The sequence below is a fragment of the Convolutriloba macropyga genome, chromosome 15 (assembly GCF_964194025.1).
Source record: "Convolutriloba macropyga chromosome 15, txConMacr16.3, whole genome shotgun sequence".
Lineage (NCBI taxonomy): Eukaryota > Metazoa > Xenacoelomorpha > Acoela > Convolutidae > Convolutriloba > Convolutriloba macropyga.
In genome coordinates this window covers 37,386,248-37,412,761 of record NC_134482.1, presented here as the reverse complement: position 1 = coordinate 37,412,761, position 26,514 = coordinate 37,386,248, and the positions used below count along the sequence as shown (strand labels likewise).

The 26,514-nt window shown below is 34.3% G+C and overlaps 1 protein-coding gene across 1 annotated transcript in view; it reads right to left on the bottom strand.

Moving 5' to 3' along the window:
• LOC142354175 (uncharacterized) overlaps positions 1-26,514 on the bottom strand; it is a 51,732-nt gene that overhangs the window by 9,055 nt on the left and 16,163 nt on the right. Inside the window, exon 2 of the mRNA XM_075406435.1 lies at positions 15,503-15,677. Within this exon, the coding sequence (XP_075262550.1) occupies positions 15,503-15,677 (175 nt within the window). The remainder of the gene's footprint in view (positions 1-15,502; positions 15,678-26,514) is intronic.

The following is a 26,514-nucleotide window of genomic DNA, read 5'->3' as shown; positions in this document are numbered from 1 at the left end:
TTATATTTGCTTTTAATAAATAATTGTTGCTCTTTTAACCTTTGAAGCTGTGATTGTTCATTTCTTCACGTATGATGTTGAACAGATCAAACGGTCAAATTTTAATTAAGTAGACAAATTCAATGAATACTAAAATTTCACTGTCTGTTCAATATTCAAAATTTCACCATAAAAGAGAAACTTAAAAAGCAGTTAAGTAGATTTGCTGATAATGGGAACGGAAAATTGCAAATTGAACTAAATAGAGTCACAATTTGAATAACTATAGAAAAACATAGAATTTATAAGACCATAGAAAAAGGGATAAAAAAACTCTGTGATCATAGTCTGTGATTAATAACTCTGAAAAAAGTTACAAAACTTAGTACGGCTTTACATAAGGCCGTATCAAGTTTTCCAATTTTCATAAGGTGTTTCATTTTCCACGAGAAATGTTCATTAACCTATTAGAAAATCAATAGAACGCTGCTCAAGACAGAATTTTAGTGTAGGCCAGTAAGTCATGATGAGCAGTCATAGTTTTTTTTAGCAATTTTTCTTCATTTAAAAAACTATCGTAGTTTAGTGTCTGTTTCCATAGAAGTTGTGGACTTTTCAACACTTTGCAGCTAACAAAACGGTAATTTGGTCGCTTTCAACCATTGTACGCGCTTTCTGATCTATTTTTTCCAATAAATCAAAACTTTTTCAGAAAATCAAGTTCTTTTTTCAAAAATGGTTCACAATGCCCACCTTTTCTGATCAATAATGTTTGAAGATGATAGTTCGTATTGAACCTTGAATCAGTAAAAAAATACAAAACCGACGTTTAAAATGCGTGCTAAGGTTTTATAAGGAAAACTGGACACGGAAGAAAAACCTTTTGAAAAATGTTCCATGGAAAACTTCAATGCGTTTTAGACCACACTTTCCTTTAATAACTGTTCATACGACTAGATATCTAAAACAAATGCACAATTTTGATTATTCAAAGTCGAACGAAACGTGTCCCAGATTAGATTCAAAAATTTTTAGAATCTATAAACTGTCACAGCATTGAATGAATGTTTATAATAGAAGATGACGGAATATTGTAATTATTCGTCCGATTATTTGGAGCCAAACTTTGCATGGCGATACATCGTTTGGCTAGTTTTTTCAAAATAACCATTTGAAAAAAATGAGGTTTTAAAAACTCGTTAAAAACTTACAGATAGCAACTGCGGTTCATAATCGGTTATTGGAGTGATGAGAGAGGGGGTTAAAAACAGAACAGATCCGAATCCACTGAATTCAATGCTAAAAAATTAATTTCGTTGTTTTTGTTACATTTTATGCATTTTATTCCAAGCAGCATAATTAGAGATCAAACTTTACCACTTTCATGTGTCTGCCATTTTTAGTATATTATTTAAATTCGACACGGTTATTAGAAAAACACTGTAACACCCAAGTCAAACTCAGACGCTTATCTTGCAAGAGTTGGCCACATTCCTGCCTATGACGGCTATCTTGCAAGATCTTGCATAGATTATTGCTTATAGCGGTTATGTTTCAAGATATAGATTAGGGTAGTTTTCTTGTATAGCTCTTGCAAGAATCTTACAAGATAACAATCTTCTCTTAGAAATCGCGTAGGATAATAATCTTTATCTGGAAAACAAATGTTAAGGTATCGATACTTGTATTGCCAGAACAGACAGTCAATGCAAAATAGACATTAATTGCCAAAATATGTAGACGAAGTAAGATGCCTCAAGTTTTTGTAAAACTACCCGTAATGTTTTGTAGCAGCTCCAATTAGGTTGAAAACATGTCAACAAACTACATAGCAGTTATATTTAGGTTAGTTTTCCAAAATGAAAAAAATCTGGCAGTTTTTTTTTTTTGAAAGGCTTGCAAACTATTTTCTGCTAATAAATACTTTGCTCCAGTCTATTTTGTATCAAAATTCTTGGCAAAAGTCATTGAGAAGCATATTGAGCCGGTGCCTTTATCTCATATCAATCAATTTTCTTCTTAGATTTTCGTAGTTTTTATCCTTTTTTCTTAAAGATACCGTTTTTGCGGTTGTACTTAACAACTAGTTAAAGTAAAGAAAATAAAGAACCAAGACTGATTTTTTCTAACACCGGTAAGCGCCGCTATTTCGCCAAAAAGTAAACATCAATGTGAAACTAAACAAATTGTCAGCGCTGTTTAATCGGAGCAAACTTATATTGGAACTCTTTTCCGCTTAAAATTGTTTGTGCTCAAAAATTTTGTATCTATATTGACACGGGACGATGCGTGGATCACTAGTGGTTTTAATGGTAACTGATGGTCAAGTTTTGTTCGAAATTTTTGGAGGCAACAATGAGAATTCTCCCAAATCTTGAAAATGACTTTTATGTCAAATAATCTTGCAGAAGGAGGGTTATCATGCAAGATTCTTGAAAAATTCTGGCAATATGTCCGTCTTTTTTAACATATTCAACTTGAACTGCTTATAATGTAGCCAGAAGAATCCGTTATCTGAAAATACAAAAAAATTATGAATCAAGAGCTGTTGAATACTTCATAAGAGCCTGCTTTTAAAATCATTTCACATATAAAAATGGAAAACTACGCACCATTCAATTTAATTTGAAAATCTTTAACACCTCAATCAATTTTTCAACTGATTTGATGAAGGAGATCTTTGATCATAAAATCAACGACTTTGTCAAAATAGTAATAAAGATCCAAGTGATCTGTGTTTTCGGCTGTTGACTTTAAAAGGCCTGCAATGTGACACCTATTGTATTACAGGTTGATGCTCTGACAACAACTCTTATCGATAAAAATAAACACAAATGCTATCAAACAAAATGTTGTCTCCTTAGATTCGTGTCAACAGACTGAAATCTGACAATATCTGGCAAGATTTTTACAAGACTATGCTATGAATCGAAAAATGACAACAGAAAGTGACCAAACTGCTCTATAGAAGGCAATGGAAGTTACCACTGACTGATAATTTCTAATATCAAATAACGACGACATGCGCAGCAAGGCCTTCTTAAGAATCCTCGACAAACCGCCCAAAACTTCGATGGCCAGAGGGACGAACAAAATTCCTTGTTGAGCAGAGCTGTTTTCATGCTGAGCTATTTGTGATCTTCAGCAGCTTCAATTCCATAGCCAGACTTTTCTGCCGCATGAGAAATAATGTTCGGTTGTAGAGAGGAAGTCACGGTTATGTCTAGAGCTGCAGATTGGCCAGATTTCCTAGAAGGCGGATAGACGCCTCCTGGGCTTGAGTTGTTTTCCGCAATGAGATTGCGTTTTTCAATTACTGGAGACAAATTAGCAGCTGAACAGGCGGAAGCTATACGATCGCGAATTCTATCGTGCCTTGAAATCGCATCTCCCCTTCCATGGCAGGCAACTGCTTTTCCCCTGGTTGACGTTTGATTTCTTATTAGGGCAGCAAACTTATCTTTGTCAAATGCTTCTTGCATCTTCTTTTGCGTGTGCGAAAGTATATTGAACGGTTCCAGACTCTGGTGTAACTCTTTAAAAATGTGACTTTCTGAAGGACACTTGCTTGTTATTTTGTTGACAAGCTCCTCTGAGGCTTTAATTGAGTCCAAAAAGGCTCCTTTGTATTGCAATTGTGACTGTTTGACACTTAGTCAGGAAAAACTGAGAGGTAAGGAAGATTGTTTCCATGCGTCATCGCGAATAATTGCGCCAACAATTTGATCCAACACTTTTTTATGGCCGACATCGAAAGTTTTCAATATTTAGAGCTTCTCTTTTGATGGAATGTTAGTTCGCAGAGAATATACTGGTTTCGTTGTTCCCAAACAGTATCGAAGGGTACCTAATGCACATTGAGGATTGGTGAGGTGATAAAATTTGTCCAGCATAGAAAAAATTTTTGAATTCTCCTCTTCAAACAAGAAGCGACAAATTCTCCTCTTCTGAATCATTCGCGGCGCCCATAACATCAAAATCGTTTCCCAAATACTTCCTGATCAACGGAGGGTAAATGTTTAAATAACCACAGCTCACTTTTGTCTTTTCTCAAGATTAGAACTCTTTCAGGACCTAAGTTGGCTAGGACTTAAAGCGCTTGTTTGATCTTATCTTCAGACCCAGCAGCAAACCCATCAGCTAAGTACCAATTGCGCTCTAACAAACTCTGAACTGAAGTCTTTATTATCTGTATGATTGGCCATAACGTCAAGGAGAACACTAACGGTCACATCAAATCACCCTGCTGAGCACCCGATTCACTTTGAATCAATGCATTGTTATAAAAGAGTGGTGTGTTCTTGGAGCAGCAAAAATTGGTAAATGCAGCAATTCCAGGAATAAACTGACAAGTTGGTTTTAATAAGTGTGAACGCTTGACAGAGTTCAAAGCGTTTTGGAAATCAATTTGAAGCACGCCTTCGTACAACTGAGCACTAACTATGTTATCGTATTTATTTTTTGACGAATGAATGGTTGCCTCAGCACCTCTACTATCGCCGACTCCCAATTACAGACTATCAAACAGTTCACTTGCTTCTGATTTCACTTCAATTGCCTGGCTTTTGCTATGAGGCGTCGCAACACTTCGCCAACTGGTACCGGGTGCAACCCGCACTTTTTTGGATAGAGCCGTGCGTGAAGCGCAGCAGAGTGCTTTGGAAAGAGCTGAATCAAATTATTTCTGTGTTAAAAACACACCCATAATTATTATTGAACACACCCAATTAGATGGGAGTCTTTTCTTAAGCAATGTCATCCAACAGTTGGAGACTTTTACTCACTTCAAGTTCAATAACGGGAGGAAACTAAAAAACGAGAGTTAAAAGGCTGAGGTAGAGAGGAAGAAACATCAAAGATCGGAAATAACAGTAAATTCCGTTACACTATTTTCATTCTCACTTGACCAAAGAATAAAAACAATCATTTTACATTTGGAGAAATAAAAAACGCTGATGAAATGAGATTCATAAACTGTTGGTCTGTAGTATTGATAACCACCGTTATGTTAACCAAGTTAATGTTTAATTAATTGTTTTTATATACGTAAGAAATGCTAGGATTTTGTATAAATCTGAAAAGAGTCTTGTATTTTATTGCCAGATAAGCTTGATTTTAATTGCAAGATAAAATTCATTTTATTGCAAGATAAACTGCGGTTTTAGCTTTTTGTCTTCTTGCATTTTGCGTTTTTGCATTTTATTACAAGATAAGTTTTTGTTTGGGACTAGGGCATGGCTAACCAATTTCCAATTACACATCAGAGAGGAAAAAATGTAGAAAAAAGTTTCCTTGTCATCAATTTCTAGCTAAAGAAATGTTTGTATATTCTGTTTACTCGGTATTGCACTGTTGAAAAGCTCGAAAGCTTTGTTTTGGTGGATTGAAATCAGAAATACTTCTGCAATGTTCGGGTTTGTTTGTATTTAAAAGCTAGGTTTTCTCACTGAGGATATACCATAGCTTAAATTAATTAGGAAATTAGGAGTACTTTTTGTTTATTAGGTGTTAAGTAGAGCATACATTAACAAAAAATTTGCAATGTCTTATAACTAATGCATCACGAAACAGTTGCAACGGTGAACATGTTTTATTATGCCTTCAAAAGAAAAAAAAACTACTCGCATAAGACAGTGTCAGCATGCATTTTTTGCTCCTTAAGTGCTAAAATGATATTAAGCGGCAGCACGAATTTTCTATGACCCCACAATAACACTAAGTGCTCATAATTTTCCATGGCTACAATTTAGCATAGTGGTAATTCCGAAAACTTCAACTCAGACTTTATCATCTCAATGATTAGACATTTTATGAAGTACAAGAGTATAGAAATTAGACTTCTTATACTTTTCACTTCAGAACGCGCCTCCTTTTTTCAATTTCTCCTCCCACGTTTTTATTAAAATTGATAAACCTCCGGACTGTCTTGTGGGATAAATTGTTTTCCATCTTTTCAAAGCACAAAAAAGTTTTCACAAAGTGGCGAAAAGTGGCACAACAAAAAAGATTTTCATTTTGTCCCCGTTGACCTGCTAAGCACTTAATTAATTATTCACGTGTGTATGAACCAAAAGATGATTGCGTGTTCAAATAAGTAAAGCGTCGCAAAATAATTTAACCTCTAAAAGATATGAATAAAATGGAAAATCATGTAAGAATTGCGATCAAGATTTTTTATGAGGATTTTGTGGAAAAATTGGGAGAAAATTTTTGTTTAGGTTAATAGGCAATCCTGTTTTCTATTTAAAGATTTAAAACCCACTGGGCTTAAAATTGCGCCTCTTAACTGGGAAAATATATTTGAAGGCGCTAAACCGTGTCATTTCTCGGGGCTAATATCTATTGTGCTGTAATATCCAAGCAAGTTCTAAAACGGTTCCAATAATTTTTCAGTTCTTTTCATTTTTTGTCTCTCGGGGATCCATAATCCCTTATTTGAACTTATTTAGCATAATTTAATTATTAATCGATGAAAATAGTCCTCAAGGTGGAAAAGTACAAAAAGGAAACTTAAACTAGATTTTTATCCGATCAAACGTCCTAAGGAGTTTAAAGAATATTTTTTGACAATATTATACAATTAATTGAGTGCATCGGATTTGTAATCGACCTTATTGATCACGTTTTTACTGTTGGGCTTGTTAATGTCTAGCAAATGTTTCTAAGCTCATTTAAACTCTGTTCATTTGACAACTGCATAAGACCATCGAATAGAGCGAAAATTTGTGTCTTTATCATTACTGACCCCTGCCCTCCCCCCCCCCCCCCCACAACCACCACTATATTATAACCCCTTAGGTTATATTGACTATATTTTTGGGGATATAAGTTATGACAACTATTCCTGGATTGTAATTGGAGAGACAATAAAAAATTAACTCAGTTAATCACAATAGTGTTTCAACTAATAAAAATTGCGCAATTGGGTCACAAAGAGTTACACAAAATGCGATGTCAAGATATAGCTAACAAAAAGTTCTTTCATAGAGATAATTTTTTCCTTAGAAAATTATTTAATGACTTCCCGACGAATTTATGGTACAAAATCAAAAAAACTGTCCCATCGAAGCAAAATATAGGGAATAATCATTCACCAGAACAAACATAAAAGAGTCTTCTTTTAAACTTAATAGACTTTTTCTCCGAATTGTTGGTAGCTGGAAATTCATATTTATAGAAAATTTATAAAAACTGATTGAAAGTGCGAATTTTGAATTAAAATTGTTCTGTTATGTTCTCCAAATTTCTTTTTAAACTCAGTATTATTATAACGAGTCTTTTTGAGCGATTAGTTAGTAATAAAATAGAAAATCATGTAAGAATTGCGATCAAGATTTTTTCATGAGGATATTGTGGAAAAATTGGGAGAACATTGTTGTTTAGGTTAATAGGCAATCCTGCTTTCTATTTAAAGATTTAAAACCCACTGGGCTTAAAATTGCGCCTAATACTGGGAAAATATATTTGAAGGCGCTAAACCGTGTCATTTCTCGGGGCTAAAATCTATTGTGCTGTAATATCCAAGCAAGTTCTAAAACGGTTCCAATAATTTTTCAGTTCTTTTCTTTTTTGTCTCTTGGGGATGTATAATCCCTTATTTGAACTTATTTAGCATAATTTAATTATTAATCGATGAAAATATTCCTCAAAGTAGATAAGTACAAAAAGGAAACTTAAACTAGATTTTTATCCGATAAACGTCCTAAGGAGTTTAAAAAATATTTTTTGTCAAATTTATACAATTAATTGAGTGCATCGGATTTGTAATCGACCTTATAGATCACGTTTTTACTGTTGGGCCTGTTAATGTCTAGCAAATGTTTCTAAGCTCATTTAACTTCTGTTCATTTGACAACTGCATAAGACCGTCGAATAGAGCGAAAATTTGTGTCTTTATCATTACTGACCCCTGCCCCCCCCCCCCCACAACCACCACTACTTTATAACCCCTTAGGTTATATTGACTATATTTTTGGGGATATAAGTTATGACAATTATTCCTGGATTCTAATTGGAGAGACAATAAAAAATTAACTCAGTTAATCACAAAACTGTTTCAACTAATAAAAATTGCGCAATTGGGTCACAAAGAGTTACACAAAATGCGATGTCAAGATATAGCTAACAAAAAGTTCTTTCATAGAGATAATTTTTTCCTTAGAAAATTATTTAATGACTTCCCGACAAATTTATGGTACAAAATCAAAAAAACTGTCCCATCGAAGCAAAATATAGGGAATAATCATTCACCAGAACAAACATAAAAGAGTTTTTCTTTTAAACTTAATAGACTTTTTCTCCGAATTGTTGGTAGCTGGAAATTCATATTTATAGAAAATTTATAAAAACTGATTGAAAGTGCGAATTTTGAATTAAAATTGTTCTGTTATGTTCTCCAATTTTCTTTTTAAACTCAGTATTATTATAACGAGTCTTTTTGAGGGATTAGTTAGTAATAAAATATAAAATCATGTAAGAAATGCGATCAAGATTTTTTCATGAGGATATTGTGGAAAAATTGGGAGAACATTGTTGTTTAGGTTAATAGGCAATTCTGCTTTCTATTTAAAGATTTAAAACCCACTGGGCTTAAAATTGCGCCTCTTAACTGGGAAAATATATTTGAAGGCGCTAAACCGTGTCCTTTCTCGGGGCTAATATCTATTGTGCTGTAATATCCAAGCAAGTTTTAAAACGGTTCCAATAATTTTTCAGTTCTATTCATTTTTTGTCTCTTGGGGATCTATAATCCCTTATTTGAACTTATTTAGCATAATTTAATTATTAATCGATGACAACAGTCCTCAAGGTAGAAAAGTACAAAAAGAAAACTTAAACTAGATTTTTATCCGATCAAACGTCCTAAGAAGTTTAAAGAATATTTTTTGACAATATTATACAATTAATTGAGTGCATCGGATTTGTAATCGACCTTATTGATCACGTTTTTACTGTTGGGCTTGTTAATGTCTAGCAAATGTTTCTAAGCTCATTTAAACTCTCTTCATTTGACAACTGCATAAGACCATCGAAAAGAGCGAAAATTTGTGACCCCTGCCCTACCCCCCCCCCACAACAACCACTACTTTATAACCCCTTAGGTTATATTGACTAAATTTTTGGGGATATAAGTTATGACAACTATTCCTGGATTGTAATTGGAGAGACAATAAAAAATTAACTCAGTTAATCACAATATTGTTTCAACTAATAAAAATTGCGCAATTGGGTCACAAAGAGTTACACAAAATGCGATGTCAAGATATAGCTAACAAAAAGTTCTTTCATAGAGATAATTTTTTCCTTAGAAAATTATTTAATGACTTCCCGACGAATTTATGGTACAAAATCAAAAAAACTGTCCCATCGAAGCAAAATATAGGGAATAATCATTCACCAGAACAAACATAAAAGAGTCTTCTTTTAAACTTAATAGACTTTTTCTCCGAATTGTTGGTAGCTGGAAATTCATATTTATAGAAAATTTATAAAAACTGATTGAAAGTGCGAATTTTGAATTAAAATTGTTCTATTATGTTCTCCAAATTTCTTTTTAAACTCAGTATTATTATAACGAGTCTTTTTGAGGGATTAGTTAGTAATAAAATAGAAAATCATGTAAGAATTGCGATCAAGATTTTTTCATGAGGATATTGTGGAAAAATTGGGAGAACATTGTTGTTTAGGTTAATAGGCAATCCTGCTTTCTATTTAAAGATTTAAAACCCACTGGGCTTAAAATTGCGCCTCTTAACTGGGAAAATATATTTGAAGGCGCTAAACCGTGTCATTTCTCGGGGCTAATATCTATTGTGCTGTAATATCCAAGCAAGTTCTAAAACGGTTCCAAAAATTTTTCAGTTCTTTTCTTTTTTTGTCTCTTGGGGATGTATAATCCCTTATTTGAACTTATTTAGCATAATTTAATTATTAATCGATGAAAATATTCCTCAAAGTAGATAAGTACAAAAAGGAAACTTAAACTAGATTTTTATCCGATAAACGTCCTAAGGAGTTTAAAGAATATTTTTTGTCAAATTTATACAATTAATTGAGTGCATCGGATTTGTAATCGACCTTATAGATCACGTTTTTACTGTTGGGCCTGTTAATGTCTAGCAAATGTTTCTAAGCTCATTTAACTTCTGTTCATTTGACAACTGCATAAGACCGTCGAATAGAGCGAAAATTTGTGTCTTTATCATTACTGACCCCTGCCCCCCCCACAACCACCACTACTTTATAACCCCTTAGGTTATATTGACTATATTTTTGGGGATATAAGTTATGACAATTATTCCTGGATTGTAATTGGAGAGACAATAAAAAATTAACTCAGTTAATCACAAAACTGTTTCAACTAATAAAAATTGCGCAATTGGGTCACAAAGAGTTACACAAAATGCGATGTCAAGATATAGCTAACAAAAAGTTCTTTCATAGAGATAATTTTTTCCTTAGAAAATTATTTAATGACTTCCCGACAAATTTATGGTACAAAATCAAAAAAACTGTCCCATCGAAGCAAAATATAGGGAATAATCATTCACCAGAACAAACATAAAAGAGTCTTCTTTTAAACTTAATAGACTTTTTCTCCGAATTGTTGGTAGCTGGAAATTCATATTTATAGAAAATTTATAAAAACTGATTGAAAGTGCGAATTTTGAATTAAAATTGTTCTGTTATGTTCTCCAAATTTCTTTTTAAACTCAGTATTATTATAACGAGTCTTTTTGAGGGATTAGTTAGTAATAAAATAGAAAATCATGTAAGAATTGCGATCAAGATTTTTTCATGAGGATATTGTGGAAAAATTGGGAGAACATTGTTGTTTAGGTTAATAGGCAATCCTGCTTTCTATTTAAAGATTTAAAACCCAATGGGCTTAAAATTGCGCCTCTTAACTGGGAAAATATATTTGAAGGCGCTAAACCGTGTCATTTCTCGGGGCTAATATCTATTGTGCTGTAATATCCAAGCAAGTTCTAAAACGGTTCCAATAATTTTTCAGTTCTTTTCTTTTTTTGTCTCTTGGGGATGTATAATCCCTTATTTGAACTTATTTAGCATAATTTAATTAATAATCGATGAAAATATTCCTCAAAGTAGATAAGTACAAAAAGGAAACTCAAACTAGATTTTTATCCGATAAACGTCCTAAGGAGTTTAAAGAATATTTTTTGTCAAATTATTACAATTAATTGAGTGCATCGGATTTGTAATCGACCTTATAGATCACGTTTTTACTGTTGGGCCTGTTAATGTCTAGCAAATGTTTCTAAGCTCATTTAACTTCTGTTCATTTGACAACTGCATAAGACCGTCGAATAGAGCGAAAATTTGTGTCTTTATCATTACTGACCCCTGCCCCCCCCCACAACCACCACTACTTTATAACCCTTAGGTTATATTGACTATATTTTCGGGGATATAAGTTATGACAATTATTCCTGGATTGTAATTGGAGAGACAATAAAAAATTAACTCAGTTAATCACAAAACTGTTTCAACTAATAAAAATTGCGCAATTGGGTCACAAAGAGTTACACAAAATGCGATGTCAAGATATAGCTAACAAAAAGTTCTTTCATAGAGATAATTTTTTCCTTAGAAAATTATTTAATGACTTCCCGACGAATTTATGGTACAAAATCAAAAAAACTGTCCCATCGAAGCAAAATATAGGGAATAATCATTCACCAGAACAAACATAAAAGAGTCTTCTTTTAAACTTAATAGACTTTTTCTCCGAATTGTTGGTAGCTGGAAATTCATATTTATAGAAAATTTATAAAAACTGATTGAAAGTGCGAATTTTGAATTAAAATTGTTCTATTATGTTCTCCAAATTTCTTTTTAAACTCAGTATTATTATAACGAGTCTTTTTGAGGGATTAGTTAGTAATAAAATAGAAAATCATGTAAGAATTGCGATCAAGATTTTTTCATGAGGATATTGTGGAAAAATTGGGAGAACATTGTTGTTTAGGTTAATAGGCAATCCTGCTTTCTATTTAAAGATTTAAAACCCACTGGGCTTAAAATTGCGCCTCTTAACTGGGAAAATATATTTGAAGGCGCTAAACCGTGTCATTTCTCGGGGCTAATATCTATTGTGCTGTAATATCCAAGCAAGTTCTAAAACGGTTCCAAAAATTTTTCAGTTCTTTTCTTTTTTTGTCTCTTGGGGATGTATAATCCCTTATTTGAACTTATTTAGCATAATTTAATTATTAATCGATGAAAATATTCCTCAAAGTAGATAAGTACAAAAAGGAAACTTAAACTAGATTTTTATCCGATAAACGTCCTAAGGAGTTTAAAGAATATTTTTTGTCAAATTTATACAATTAATTGAGTGCATCGGATTTGTAATCGACCTTATAGATCACGTTTTTACTGTTGGGCCTGTTAATGTCTAGCAAATGTTTCTAAGCTCATTTAACTTCTGTTCATTTGACAACTGCATAAGACCGTCGAATAGAGCGAAAATTTGTGTCTTTATCATTACTGACCCCTGCCCCCCCCCACAACCACCACTACTTTATAACCCCTTAGGTTATATTGACTATATTTTTGGGGATATAAGTTATGACAATTATTCCTGGATTGTAATTGGAGAGACAATAAAAAATTAACTCAGTTAATCACAAAACTGTTTCAACTAATAAAAATTGCGCAATTGGGTCACAAAGAGTTACACAAAATGCGATGTCAAGATATAGCTAACAAAAAGTTCTTTCATAGAGATAATTTTTTCCTTAGAAAATTATTTAATGACTTCCCGACAAATTTATGGTACAAAATCAAAAAAACTGTCCCATCGAAGCAAAATATAGGGAATAATCATTCACCAGAACAAACATAAAAGAGTCTTCTTTTAAACTTAATAGACTTTTTCTCCGAATTGTTGGTAGCTGGAAATTCATATTTATAGAAAATTTATAAAAACTGATTGAAAGTGCGAATTTTGAATTAAAATTGTTCTGTTATGTTCTCCAAATTTCTTTTTAAACTCAGTATTATTATAACGAGTCTTTTTGAGGGATTAGTTAGTAATAAAATAGAAAATCATGTAAGAATTGCGATCAAGATTTTTTCATGAGGATATTGTGGAAAAATTGGGAGAACATTGTTGTTTAGGTTAATAGGCAATCCTGCTTTCTATTTAAAGATTTAAAACCCAATGGGCTTAAAATTGCGCCTCTTAACTGGGAAAATATATTTGAAGGCGCTAAACCGTGTCATTTCTCGGGGCTAATATCTATTGTGCTGTAATATCCAAGCAAGTTCTAAAACGGTTCCAATAATTTTTCAGTTCTTTTCTTTTTTTGTCTCTTGGGGATGTATAATCCCTTATTTGAACTTATTTAGCATAATTTAATTAATAATCGATGAAAATATTCCTCAAAGTAGATAAGTACAAAAAGGAAACTCAAACTAGATTTTTATCCGATAAACGTCCTAAGGAGTTTAAAGAATATTTTTTGTCAAATTATTACAATTAATTGAGTGCATCGGATTTGTAATCGACCTTATAGATCACGTTTTTACTGTTGGGCCTGTTAATGTCTAGCAAATGTTTCTAAGCTCATTTAACTTCTGTTCATTTGACAACTGCATAAGACCGTCGAATAGAGCGAAAATTTGTGTCTTTATCATTACTGACCCCTGCCCCCCCCCCCCCACAACCACCACTACTTTATAACCCTTAGGTTATATTGACTATATTTTCGGGGATATAAGTTATGACAATTATTCCTGGATTGTAATTGGAGAGACAATAAAAAATTAACTCAGTTAATCACAAAACTGTTTCAACTAATAAAAATTGCGCAATTGGGTCACAAAGAGTTACACAAAATGCGATGTCAAGATATAGCTAACAAAAAGTTCTTTCATAGAGATAATTTTTTCCTTAGAAAATTATTTAATGACTTCCCGACGAATTTATGGTACAAAATCAAAAAAACTGTCCCATCGAAGCAAAATATAGGGAATAATCATTCACCAGAACAAACATAAAAGAGTCTTCTTTTAAACTTAATAGACTTTTTCTCCGAATTGTTGGTAGCTGGAAATTCATATCTACAGAAAATTTATAAAAACTGATTGAAAGTGCGAATTTTGAATTAAAATTGTTCTGTTATGTTCTCCAAATTTCTTTTTAAACTCAGTATTATTATAACGAGTCTTTTTGAGGGATTAGTTAGTAATAAAATAGGGATTTTTGAGGGATTAGTTTTTTCGATGAATTTTATTACTTATATCTATCATTGTAAAAAAGGTTTGTAAAATTTCATTGAACTATATTCTATTACGTGGCTAATGTTGAAAAAATCAATTATATATTTTGTTTCAAATTTGTCTGGCTTTCTCAAGGCCAATGCTGCAAGATTAGAGTTGCCACGTGTGTGGAAACGAGTGAAACTAGGCTAATTTAGTTCAATACTAATTTCTTTTTGTCCATCTTGCTGCTAATTGTGGATTAAAAAGACGAATATTGTTTTCAAATTTATCCAGAACACTTCACAAGAACAATTAACTCTCTAAGTTCGGTCTCAAGTAATTACTATAATAAAAAACCCGAGCAAAAAATATTTGGTTAATTACACGGTAAGAATGGATTTTTTCCAAAAAAAACGCAAATTTATTTGAAGTTTGCTATGGTGGACATTGGTCACGTAATATCCATCAACAGTTCTTCGAAATATTACAAATATGTTCAACTTAAAAGAAATGGTATTTTATGGTTGAAGTTTTGTTTACTTTCTTTCACTTGAGAAATCAAATTCTAGAGTACATGTGGAGCAGTAGAGCAATGCCGAGATCTTCGATATCAACGAGAATTTTCTTCACTGACCAACAAAAGTGTTTTTTGAAAATATGATTTCTGCCTCAAAAAATGATTTCCGCGATGAAATGGGATTCAAAATAAAACAATACCGTCATTCAGAGACTTCCTTTTTTAACAGATTTTTAACAGAAGTTTCCGAAACTTTTGTTTCGTACGCAGGATGTATGATGAGGTTTCAGAAATGTACTTGGGATATACCAGACCAATTTCCTATATTTGAAACAATAAGATGGAAATAAGAGCCTGAGATCATATTTTCAAACAATTTTTTTTTGAAAAAAAAACAAAACATTTAAACATTCGAAAAATTTCGAAATATATAATTAAAATAAGATTTTTAAAAACACAATTTATGCAAAAAACGTATTTTTATATAATACGAAGTAAAAATTAATGCGGTGTACATATAAAACAAGGTGTAAATAATCTTTATGTGAAATATTTATAAAATTTAATATAAATTTCTTATTACTCATTTTCGCGTATAGGTAGTTTCATCGCAGGTTTTTAAATTTATTTATAAATTGCCATAAAAATTTGTATTTTTAAAAAAAAATTGTAAACATTTGTAAAAACCAGGTAAAGTTTCTCACGTTTTTTTTTTAAAAAAAAATAAACTTCTAAATTACTATATGAAATTACATTATTTTTTTACTACAGAACATTCCTCAATGTTTGTTATGTGTTTACCTGAGAGTTGATTGAAGAACATAATGTCAGGCACCCACATGAACTTCTGCTCGAAGTCCAGTCTGTTGACATTGCCATGATCTCTCGGATCCCAGACGATGTACTCATTGTACCACATCATCTCTGCCCAAAAGTGAAGGTGAATATTCTGGAATACAAATTAATCTACCGAGTTTTGTACAATCTATTCTGGCAACCATTTGCTTTTGCTCAAGACAAAGAGGTAGAACATGAGCATCTATAATTGATAATATCAAACTTTTGAAATTGATTATCATTATTTTTATCAGTACTCAAAACAGGTCTTCTAAGAAACTAGAATATTGCAGAGTCTGATTAAGAGTCTGAATCAGAAAAAAATCAGAGTCTGGTTCAGAGTCTGATTCAGAGTCTGAATCATTATCAGAACAAAATGCTGCATGCAGAGACTCTGAATCAGTACTGAATTACACTGAAAATTAGGTACAGGTCACAAGTTAACACTTCGGTTCTAAAACTATAGAACCCTTCGGTTTTCCACTTTTAACCTTCGGTTTTCCACTATAGAATCTTGTAACATCGTCCGATAACAATCCGGTCTCGTCTTTATAAAAAGTTAACACTTATTTCAGTCAAAATTGACAACCTCCCCCCCCCCCCCCCACACACAAATAGAATATTTGAGTTTTTTCATAATTCTAGGTGCGGACTACAGAAAAATACCCGCCGTTTATGAGAAACAAGAAAACAAACCCAAACAAAAAAGAAAACAAAAACTGTCACCTCCCCGAGCAATTATCTGACCTGTTGAAGCTGAGCTTTCACAGCATGCATAGGAGTTTGCAGCAGCATTGAGACTGAGATAAGTAAACCATTTTTGTTGTTTATTAGTCATTGTAAAAGTATCAGTTTTTGTTATAGTTACTAGTACATTCATAGTCACGTAATGTGGAGAGAAAGGGTGATATATTACTAGCAACACAAAAAACACTCGACATTATAAGCCTTAGCAAACGCTTCTCTTCATGCAACTCAGCAAAATATTACAAAAGTGAAGCCTCTTGAGCAGTAGAAACCGTGTTAACGTGTCTTGAGTGTTAAATATTTATGAGTTGTAAATTGTTACTGTGTCGTGTATTCAAAAATTTTTCTTAAGTAGTATTTTCTTTGTTACCACTGCAATTCAATTGCAATTCAACTGCTATTCGACTGCAATTCAACTGTTACGATTCCTTATTCTCGAATTTCAATTCATGAGTACAAGAAGAAAATCCAACATAGCTTTAAGTATAAATATTTTTCCAAAAAAAGGGTTGTGGACATACATCATTGTATTTAATTTGATTCCCTATCGGATTGAACTGGTATGATATAGAGATCCCGTATTGTGTTATCTTTAGCAACCCAGTCTACTACGATACCATAAAAACGCCAAGAAATGCAAATAGACATCAGTGGAAACTGTAATGCAACGGTCAGAATATAGCGGATACACAGTTATAAACACGAACTGCAAAAACAAATATACGGACAAGTATTGAACCGCTGAAACAAACTGAACTGTGAAAAGCTTTATTTGTCGCAACAGATTGGGAGAGCAGCCGTTACATTTGGTCCGCCGACCCGGACAGTGAAAAGCAAACAACTGTCCAAACTGTTTACCGGAGTACCAAAGGCGCATCCAAATTTCAGTCAAGCAAATCAGAACAAAACACCGACGAGTTAAATCGAAAAATGGAATTCAGCAGGAGTGTTGAAGTCCAAACCCAGCACAAACAAACAAACAACAAGGAAGAAATTGGTTGTTACTATACAAGCTTGCCAAAAAAAATACAATTTTCAATTGAAGAACTTAAAACTAAGCGGAGACTTGGCTACAAAAAAGTTGAAGATTCAGATGGACAAAGTATATTTATAATTGTTTACGAACAAACTACTCAACTCTTAAAACCGGGACTTCCAGAGAAAATACAGTGTGAAGACAATCTCAAACTATGTCCACAAAACGTTCTTGAAAACGTGAAACGATCAGAAGCAGAGATAAGAGAGACAATTGACAAGGATTGTCTTCAGTATGCAATTAAGACTACGCAATCAAAAAAGATTGAGGATTCAGTCAGCGCAAATCAGGAAGCTAACATAAGCAATGGAAGCAATACTCAAACAGCTGGAGAATCATTCTCTCAAAGGGATCAAAACAGCGCACTAATGAACGATCGAGACTTCGTCAACGAAACAAAGACGAGATGAAAAGCTGAATAAATTTGACATTGACTTCAGAACAGATCAGTAATTTGAGCGAGCTTGAACCAACAGTCAAAAGTAGAGTTAGAGCAGAAGATGAAAAAGCGCAAAGTGTCACAACACCTTCTTGAAGAGGAACGTGAGCTAGACCGCAAGTTAGAAAGAACGGCGCTAGAGAAAGATGACCTAGGTTCTCAGCCACCCAGATTGCGTGGCAGATCACCTCTCAGCAACTGGCAGTCAAAAAAGATAAATTGGCTCAGACTGTGCCCAGATAAATGACAACGCTTCGACCCCAATAAGACCAAAGTCCATAATTGACGGCAGCCCAGTAGTGAATCAACAGAGACGCAATGCAAAAATCACAAACGCACGTGATCGTTCTTCTAGCTGCGAGAATTGAGATATTTCACGCAAAATTGCACCTAGATAATTTTATAGGCAATCCAGCTGCAGTAAGGTCACAAATTTGAAACAGAATGTTCTTCGATAAAAACCCACCGGAGTGGCTTGTATGGTCTATCATGTTTATCGAAACGGCCGATAAACGCATGATTGACTATTCAAAGAAAATGAGCCATTTGAACGCTAATATTATGCAAAGCAAAAAGTACTACAGTTTAACAGTGGTGCCTTGCTCATTTTAATACACGAAGTTTGCAGACAGCACGTAATTATAGATGCACAGCTTGAGAGACTGGGAAAAACAAATAAATTGAAGCCTTATGACTCTATACAAATAAGTTTGTGGTCTGCAAACAAGTTCAACGTTTTATATGGCAGGTGGTTCCATGTTTATGACAAGGACAAGGAATGACATGAAATAGTAGTGTTTGAAAAATTGTTATCAAGAATGGCATTCGAGCATCAAGTATACTCAGCGTTTAAATTAGAATGCAAAGAGGAAGACGGGCGCAATGCAAAACGAGAAAAACTATTCTCGAGGACATCAAATTTCAGTGCAAGTTCCAACGTAAACGAAATGAAGCCAACGCAAAGTGATTTTTCTCCGCTTGTTGATGGCATCATCGTATTTGGAACTGTCCATTATTGAAGAACACGAATAATAACGATCAATACGTGGCAGTGAGTACGCAACGCTTATATTATGTATGTCTGGGAAAATGATAAGCAATCACAATTGGCAAAGCCAACTCGTGCGGTTTACATGGATGTACCAAAAATACAATCGATTGCTGCACTCAGAAAACCAAATGGACGAATTCAATCACGCAGTCAACGTAAGCACAGCAACGGTAAATCTATGTATTGATGTTACTGCCTTCTACATATGGTTCCTATTTGAATCCAGAGCGGCTATAATCGACTAAATGAATATGTTTTCCACGATAGTGGCTCAGTGGCGTCAGTCACTGAAGAGAACCTTCAGGAAAAGTTGCAACCTTGAGAAAAAGATTTTACGCTTTACATTGTAATGGGACTGCATTCACAGAAGCGCCCACTAGAGGCGTTTTTCAACCTTCAATTTCAAACTATGACTATAAAAAGTTGATTAAATTTTCCACCACTTTAGTGCACTTCCAAGCAAAAGTATCATTTTGATGACAGTTAATATCATTCTAGGTCAATTTGCCTATGAGCTACAAAAGGCATTACACAACAGGATAGGAGCACGAAGTGAACCTGTCGATGCTCTGACGGAATTAGGATGGGTAGTCAGTGCACCCATGAGAGGCAGGAGAGGACAAAATACTTGCAAGTAGGACGTAAAAATGGCAGAAAGTTGTCTGTTCTGGAGGAAACGCGAACCGAATCTTCTGAACAACTACGGTTTAGCCGAAGGTCAGCTGTAATCACTGGAACAAAGATTCCAATCAGACCTAATTTTGAAAAAAAAATGCATCAAAAGCCAATTGATACAGATGCCGTAAACCGATTCACTAAGATCATCATTAAATCGGAAGTCAGAGGAACTTTCGGAAAGGATTGGTTTTTGCCACAGCATCCCGTAGTGATCAAAAACAAGCCTGATAAGTATAGCAGTGTTTGCAACGCTGCAAAAAAGTACAAAGGTTTATGCCTAAATGACAAGTTGTAACCCGGACCCGGTCTACCACCCGGATAGATCGAAACAAAAATCCAATTTCTGGAATGTGCGATAGCCTTAATCGCCGATGTTCAATCTCTGTTTTTGCAACTACAAGTACAAAAACCAATTGAAGGCTGCCTCAGATTGCTTTGACGGCCAACAAAGAAAGAACCTGTGCAAATATACGAGTATCATTGTCATTATTATGGTGCAAAGAGTTCGCAAACTTGTGCAAATTTCGCTCTGAAGCGAGTTGCGTTCGACAACGAAGAGCAGTGTCTAAATGAGGGGAAAACAATCCAAATCAGTTTCTACACGGACGATTCTATCAAGTCGGTCCACGCCTCTGAAAAAACAATCAACTGCAACTAAAAAATTTTTCAAGCAATTGCAAATTCTTCTATCACAACATATGTTTGATCTGGAAAAGCGGATCACCAACAGTACAGTGACCGAAGAAATTCCAGAGAAATTGAGATCAGGTGGATGTGTTGCTGATTGATCGCTAGCTCGGACTTCAATTGACTGTTGATGAAGATATTCTACAAGATTGCAGAGGTACTAGCAAAGAATTTGAAACACAAATCACCCAGTGGAAGATATTGTGTCTTCTTTTCAGTGTTTGGTTTTAATTAGACTGTTTGCAGCGTTCAGTGTTCACATGAGATGACTAAATGAAATTTGAGCCAGACTGGGCAACATTGGGATAACTCCGTGGAACCGAAGAAAAGGAAGTTGTGAAAAAGAAAGACCAGCTTACAGAAGTGGCAGAACCAGCATCGGTAGAAGATACTCCAGCAGAGCCAAGAATTTAGAGTGATTTTATGTCTTCGCTGACGCATTGGAAGACACAGTTAGTGCAGTGGGAAATATACGTTTGCAACCTAAAGAATACTCAGCAGCCTTAGCATTTGTTACCGGAAACGCAGAATCGCACCGATGTGACACCTTTCGATACCTTGTTTAAAACTACAAACGGCGGTCAAGGCACTGAGACTGAGGGATCAGATAGTTAAAGGAAACGAATGAAAAATTCAAAGTTGAAAAATTTGTACAGACTCCACTTCCGTTCTGCAATGCATACACAGCTCTCGCCGCAAACAACAAGTATTTGTAGCAAATTGAGTCCCAGAGATTTTGGATTCGAATGAAGCACACAGTTGAACTAAGCGAGTGCTATCACAAGTTCACATTTGGACAAGCGTCATAAATGTTGAGGAGGTCAAGAGCATGGAGTGGCTCACTTCGTCGGCCTGGGCGATTATGTGAAATTGACAATAGCTTCCGAGGAACAAAACGAACAAATGGCCTTCAAATCCACAAACGAAAAAAAGAAACAATTGGTTCAATGGGAATGATCCATCTTTTTCGTTTGAATGGTAATACAATTTTTTATGTACAGCGATCGTTCAGCAAAACGAAACCGGTAACAAAGATAATTGGCATTGAAGAAATTGAAACTGCCAAAGCAATCATCTTCAAGTTACTACAGTAAGAACAGTTTGCTGAAGAGATGAAATCTCACAATACCGAAAAAAAAATTCCAAAAAGCAGTAAAATTTTGCACACCTTATTCGAGACTTATTCGTGCCAAAGGCAGAATAAAGAAGAGTCCATTGAACTTCAATGCAAAGCATCCAATTTTGTTACATTGAAAACATCACGTTGTTGAATTATTCTTGCTTAACGAGCACAAGAAAACAACCAAGAAGCGACTGAATTTGCCAGAAACATTTTTCAGCGACGATTCTGGATTATTGGCGTTTGAAATGCTTTACGTTCAAAAAAGAATAAATGTATCATGTGCGAAGAAGCAGAGCACAAACATTGATAGCAGAACTACCTATGGGAAACTGGAATGCTTCAACACTTTTTGTAAACCTTGGGCTTGACTACGGTGGCTCCTTTGCAGTAAAACAAGGCCGCAGAAATGAAAAAATGTTTTATGTTCACAAGTCTAACAGTACGAGCCCTGCATTAAGAGAAAGTCTCAAAGTTGGATACTGAAATTTTATAGCTCGAAGAAGCAAACTAACCACATGGATCAGTCTCAGCGGGACAAACTTCATTTTTGTTGATCGAGAGTTCAAAGAGTTAAATTTTTATCAATAAGGGATCATATGATAGTTCAATCAACCAGCAGCACCTCACTAAAAATTTTTTCTCAAAAACATTAAGTGTTGAAGAGAGAACATTCATCGCAAGTTCATTCATTTCGGACACAAGCCAATTCTGACGTAAACGATCTGGATGCTATTACCCCAAACCACTTACTGCTAGGTAGCAGAAACTTTTGTTTACAACATTTACCATGCGCAGAGGAATTCGTCGATCATCGAAACTCTTTCAACAAACACATGCTTGCATGAATCTCAGCTGGGATAGATACCCAAATGAGTATCTGCCATTTTTCAACAACCGAAACAAATGGAAATTTGAATCAGATATTATTCTGCACCACGGTGCTCTCGTTTAGCTGGTCGAAGATAGTGACAAACGAAGGTATTACAAACCTCTTCGAGTTACAGAAACCACTGCAGGTTCTGATGGAACATTTCAATCGGTGACGATTCTAATGAAAAAAGGAATCAAACAGAGGACTGGTGTGAAGCTTGCTCCTGTACTATCAATTGACGACGATGTTTAAACGACGAAAAACCAGGCCGGCGATGTTAAAGCTGAGTTTTCACAGCAGGCAAAGGAATATGCAACAGCCTTAGATCTGAGACTGAGAAAGTTCGCGTGCATTAGCTGTTCAATAGTCATAGAAATAATCCCCAATTTTAGTTATTGTTAATGGTACATTCATAGTCAGGTGATGGAGAGAAAGCAGAAATAGCACTTCCAATGAAAAGAAATAACAAAATTAGCCATAGCAAACTATCTTCTCAATATAACTCAGTAAAATAGTGCAAAAACAAACTATCTCGAGATATAAATAACGTTTTACTGTGCTTTGCCTATTAAATTTTCCTGAGCAGTAATTTGTTACTGTGTCTTGCATTGAAAAGTGTTCTTGAACAGTATCTTATTTGATACTGTTTCCTGATTATACGAATTATTGGTGTTGCAATTGAACTGTTACGAAACCCAGCTTCTCGAATTTCAACTCGTGAAAACAAGAGGCAAACGCATCATACTTCAACTTTAATTTTTTTGCAAAAACAGGTCTTAGACATAGCGGATATATCAGTGTCTCTGATTGGATTCCCTATTGGATTGATCTGGTATTACATATAAAGATCCCGTTTTGTTTGATCTGTAGCAATGCAGTCTACTTTGATACCAAATAAACACAAAGATTAGACATCAGTCGAAACTGCAATGCAGCGAAAAATATAGCGGATATATAGTTACAAAACCGAACTGCCAAAACAAAGTATTCGGAGAGATTTTGAACCGCAGAAACGAACTGGACGGTTTAAAGCTTTCCTCGTCGCAGCCGATTTCTTGACCCAAGATTGACTCTAGAAAATCGGATTGACACTTGAAACTCTATCTGACAAAAATTACGAATTTCCAGGTGAACTACGCAAAAAAATGCGTAACATTTAGCTCCAATTCTGAATCACAGGAAAAACAAACCCTCAATGTTAAGCCCGACAAAATTGTTTTATATTGCGCGGCTTCTCACCTAGATGCATATCTTATCTTAAGATTTTTTATGAAAAAATAAAATTTATTTTAGAGTTTATAAAAAGTTATTGTGTACCCATGGTGAACCGACAGCCGCAAAAAACTCATCACCAGACCCATTTCCGGACTTCGGACTCTATTATCAAACCGCGCCAGACCGATACTTCCTCGGGATCCTAACAGATTCGTGTGCTATCCGAACCATAGTGCGATATTTGTGCCTAGTGTATACAGCGAAGCCTCTGTTGAGCGACCCAAACCTTTTTGCGCGACATGTGAGTGGCAATGCTTCTGACTAGACCATACTCTAAAACTAGCCCTGTGATCATACTTTTGGTCAACCCTGGTCGTCGGCGTATTTCTCCATTTACTCCAATTTTCATTTTGCTATATGTGAAATGGTTACTTGAGTGCGGAAAATCTTCTCAGGTTAAAATGTTCGAAAAGGACGCAACAAAATCAATTCAAACGACAAAATAAATTCAAAGTCGTGTATCATTTTGTTAGCAAACATGGGGCTGAAAAATAGATCACAAACGTACGCACGCATCAAGTTATAACCTCGAATTATTAGTATCTGTAACAAATTTTACAAGCTCGTTAATAATTTTCCAGTCCCATTCGTTGACGGTACATTTACTTTGATCATCTGGTTCATAAATTATTGTATTATTTTTGTCTATTGTGGCAACAGTAGCAAAAAATGGGCGTCTATGTACCATATACTGTATTATTATATAAACAATTTCCTTCTTTCATCTTGTACAGCCCACGGAGTGAAAATGTTCCGCTTTTTACATGGTAGCCTTGAGATCTGAAATTAACAGTGATCAGTTTTGATGGTGTGTAATAAATTACATAATATACCGACTTAAGGCTGGTCCATGTTGCGTAATATCTAAAAAGAGTGAAATTTTGATCTCTATCGACTCACTGTGGAACTTTGCAACGTGTCAGTTTTTTAGTTTAAGTTTGTGGAGCTGTTCCATTATTTCGGCTGTGAACAGAAACCTCGTTTTCGTTAGCCTGCATGAAAAAACTGCTCAGGCTGTTTTGAATAATACCGTAGTTTGAATACACAAAAAACTAAACATAATTATGTATATTTATTACATACATTATTATATATGGTAATGTGCCCGTTTATGGAGTCAATTTCAGTCAGATCATTTTTAGTGGTTTATTTTGATTTAAATATTATTCGACACAAAATCATCAAAACTTAAATATATCAACTAACAGCTAAGCTGAAAAATTTCTTTACCGAGAATACCCATAGAGATGGTGGCCAGTAATCCAAGAGTAGCAGTAAATTGAGTCCTACGTGAAATCTGTTGAACTTGTTCACAAACTTATTAAATTCATAACGCAAAATCTGGCTTAAAAAGATGAAGGCATGAACAAGTTGAACAGATTTCACGTGGGACTCAATTCAATGCGATTTTAGTAAAAAAAAAATTGGTCACCGACTGTCAAGATTATTATTTTCACTTTTTAACAAAATTTAGATTTATTAAAGTTTTGATGATTCTGCGTCAATCGATTAAAAAAGATCAAAATGAACCATTAAAATATTCCTACCTCAATTGACTTCGAAAAGAGGTACTTTATCATGTAAAATGTTTTCTGTGCATTAACTTGTCTCAACGAGTAAAGCGTGAAAAAAGAGGATTTCTTTTTAGTCATACAAAAATCATATATCAAATTGCACTAATCATTAGCTACTTATTCCTTACTACAAAACTGGCCTGGAAAATCATATCCGATCGTTGTGGGATTACCTAGAAATCTTATATATAAATTGAAGCACTGAAAATCAACGAGTCAGGAAACCACTAAACTATTTTCCTTCCTGTAACTTTCTTCGCTTGTTTAAAGTAAATCAAGTTAAAAATCAGTAAAAAAAACAATCTGCGCAATTAGTGAGTGTCCCGCCAAAGAACCGTATTTCCACTTTACACAAAAATGCGCAAAAAATTACACTTTAATTTCCAATTACTAGTCCAAACGGATGCATGAAAAAATGGCATCAGCAATCATGTTGGTATTTGTTTCGTTTGGCAGTGGCACCTCTCGAATTCCAATTTTTTAGGGAAAAAATCGGATGAACTGAAAATCTAGGACTTTTACCAACGGCATTTTGTGAATTCGACACCAAATTTGAACATCAAAACTCACCACAATATTGTTTGCTTTACAAAAAATCGGGCTCAAGTGAAGAATTTGCTAATGGTGTGGCTGGTGTATCGGATAATTGACAAGCGTTCAATTAGCAGAATTACTTAATATTATTATATACTTATTAGCAGAATTCCAAGAGTGTTTAAAAAACCTTGAGAACTCTTTTACTTTTATTTGGAAAAAACTGCAAATCGATGGATCTTTTGTTTTCTAAATTCTAAAAAAACTGAAAAAAAATACGTATGGAGATAATCAGGTTATCTCTTTGCCAGTTTCGGGAAAAATATGTAAATTGAGCTGTACGTGTAATCTCTTCAACTTGATCGTGATTACATCATTTGAATCAAGTTTTTGACATGTTTAATTTTTTGCGTAATTTTCCTCGGTAAATGTTGTTCTCAATTTTCTAAATTTAAAAAAAATCCTTTTGTACTGTTATTGCTATTTGAACGTTTCTTTTTGCTAACGGGCGTATCAGGATCAGAACATATGTCAATATTCATTGACAGAGATACTGGTGGTTTTCGAATCGCTCAATTGAACTTTTGTATCGTGTCTTCGTTTGTAGTTTGATTGTCCCATTTCAGCCATTAGAGTTCCTATGAGATATTTTATTGAAGTTTCATGGTATGCTGTGGTTGAGGATTGACTCCACTGAATTTCAAACACTTTCTGATTTAATAACAACTTCATAAATTTTTGCGTTTTTTTCTTTGTCTGCCATTGATTATCACTATGTTGTTTCATTGTACTCATTCTAAGGATCCGTAAGGACATATTCTATTAAAGTGTCCATATTGTTTTTTTGTTCTCAAAACACCAGAAGAGATGGGAGAACAAAATATCTGAATCTAGAGTTTTTTAAAATTTTTAGGGTCATGTTATTAATGTGAGA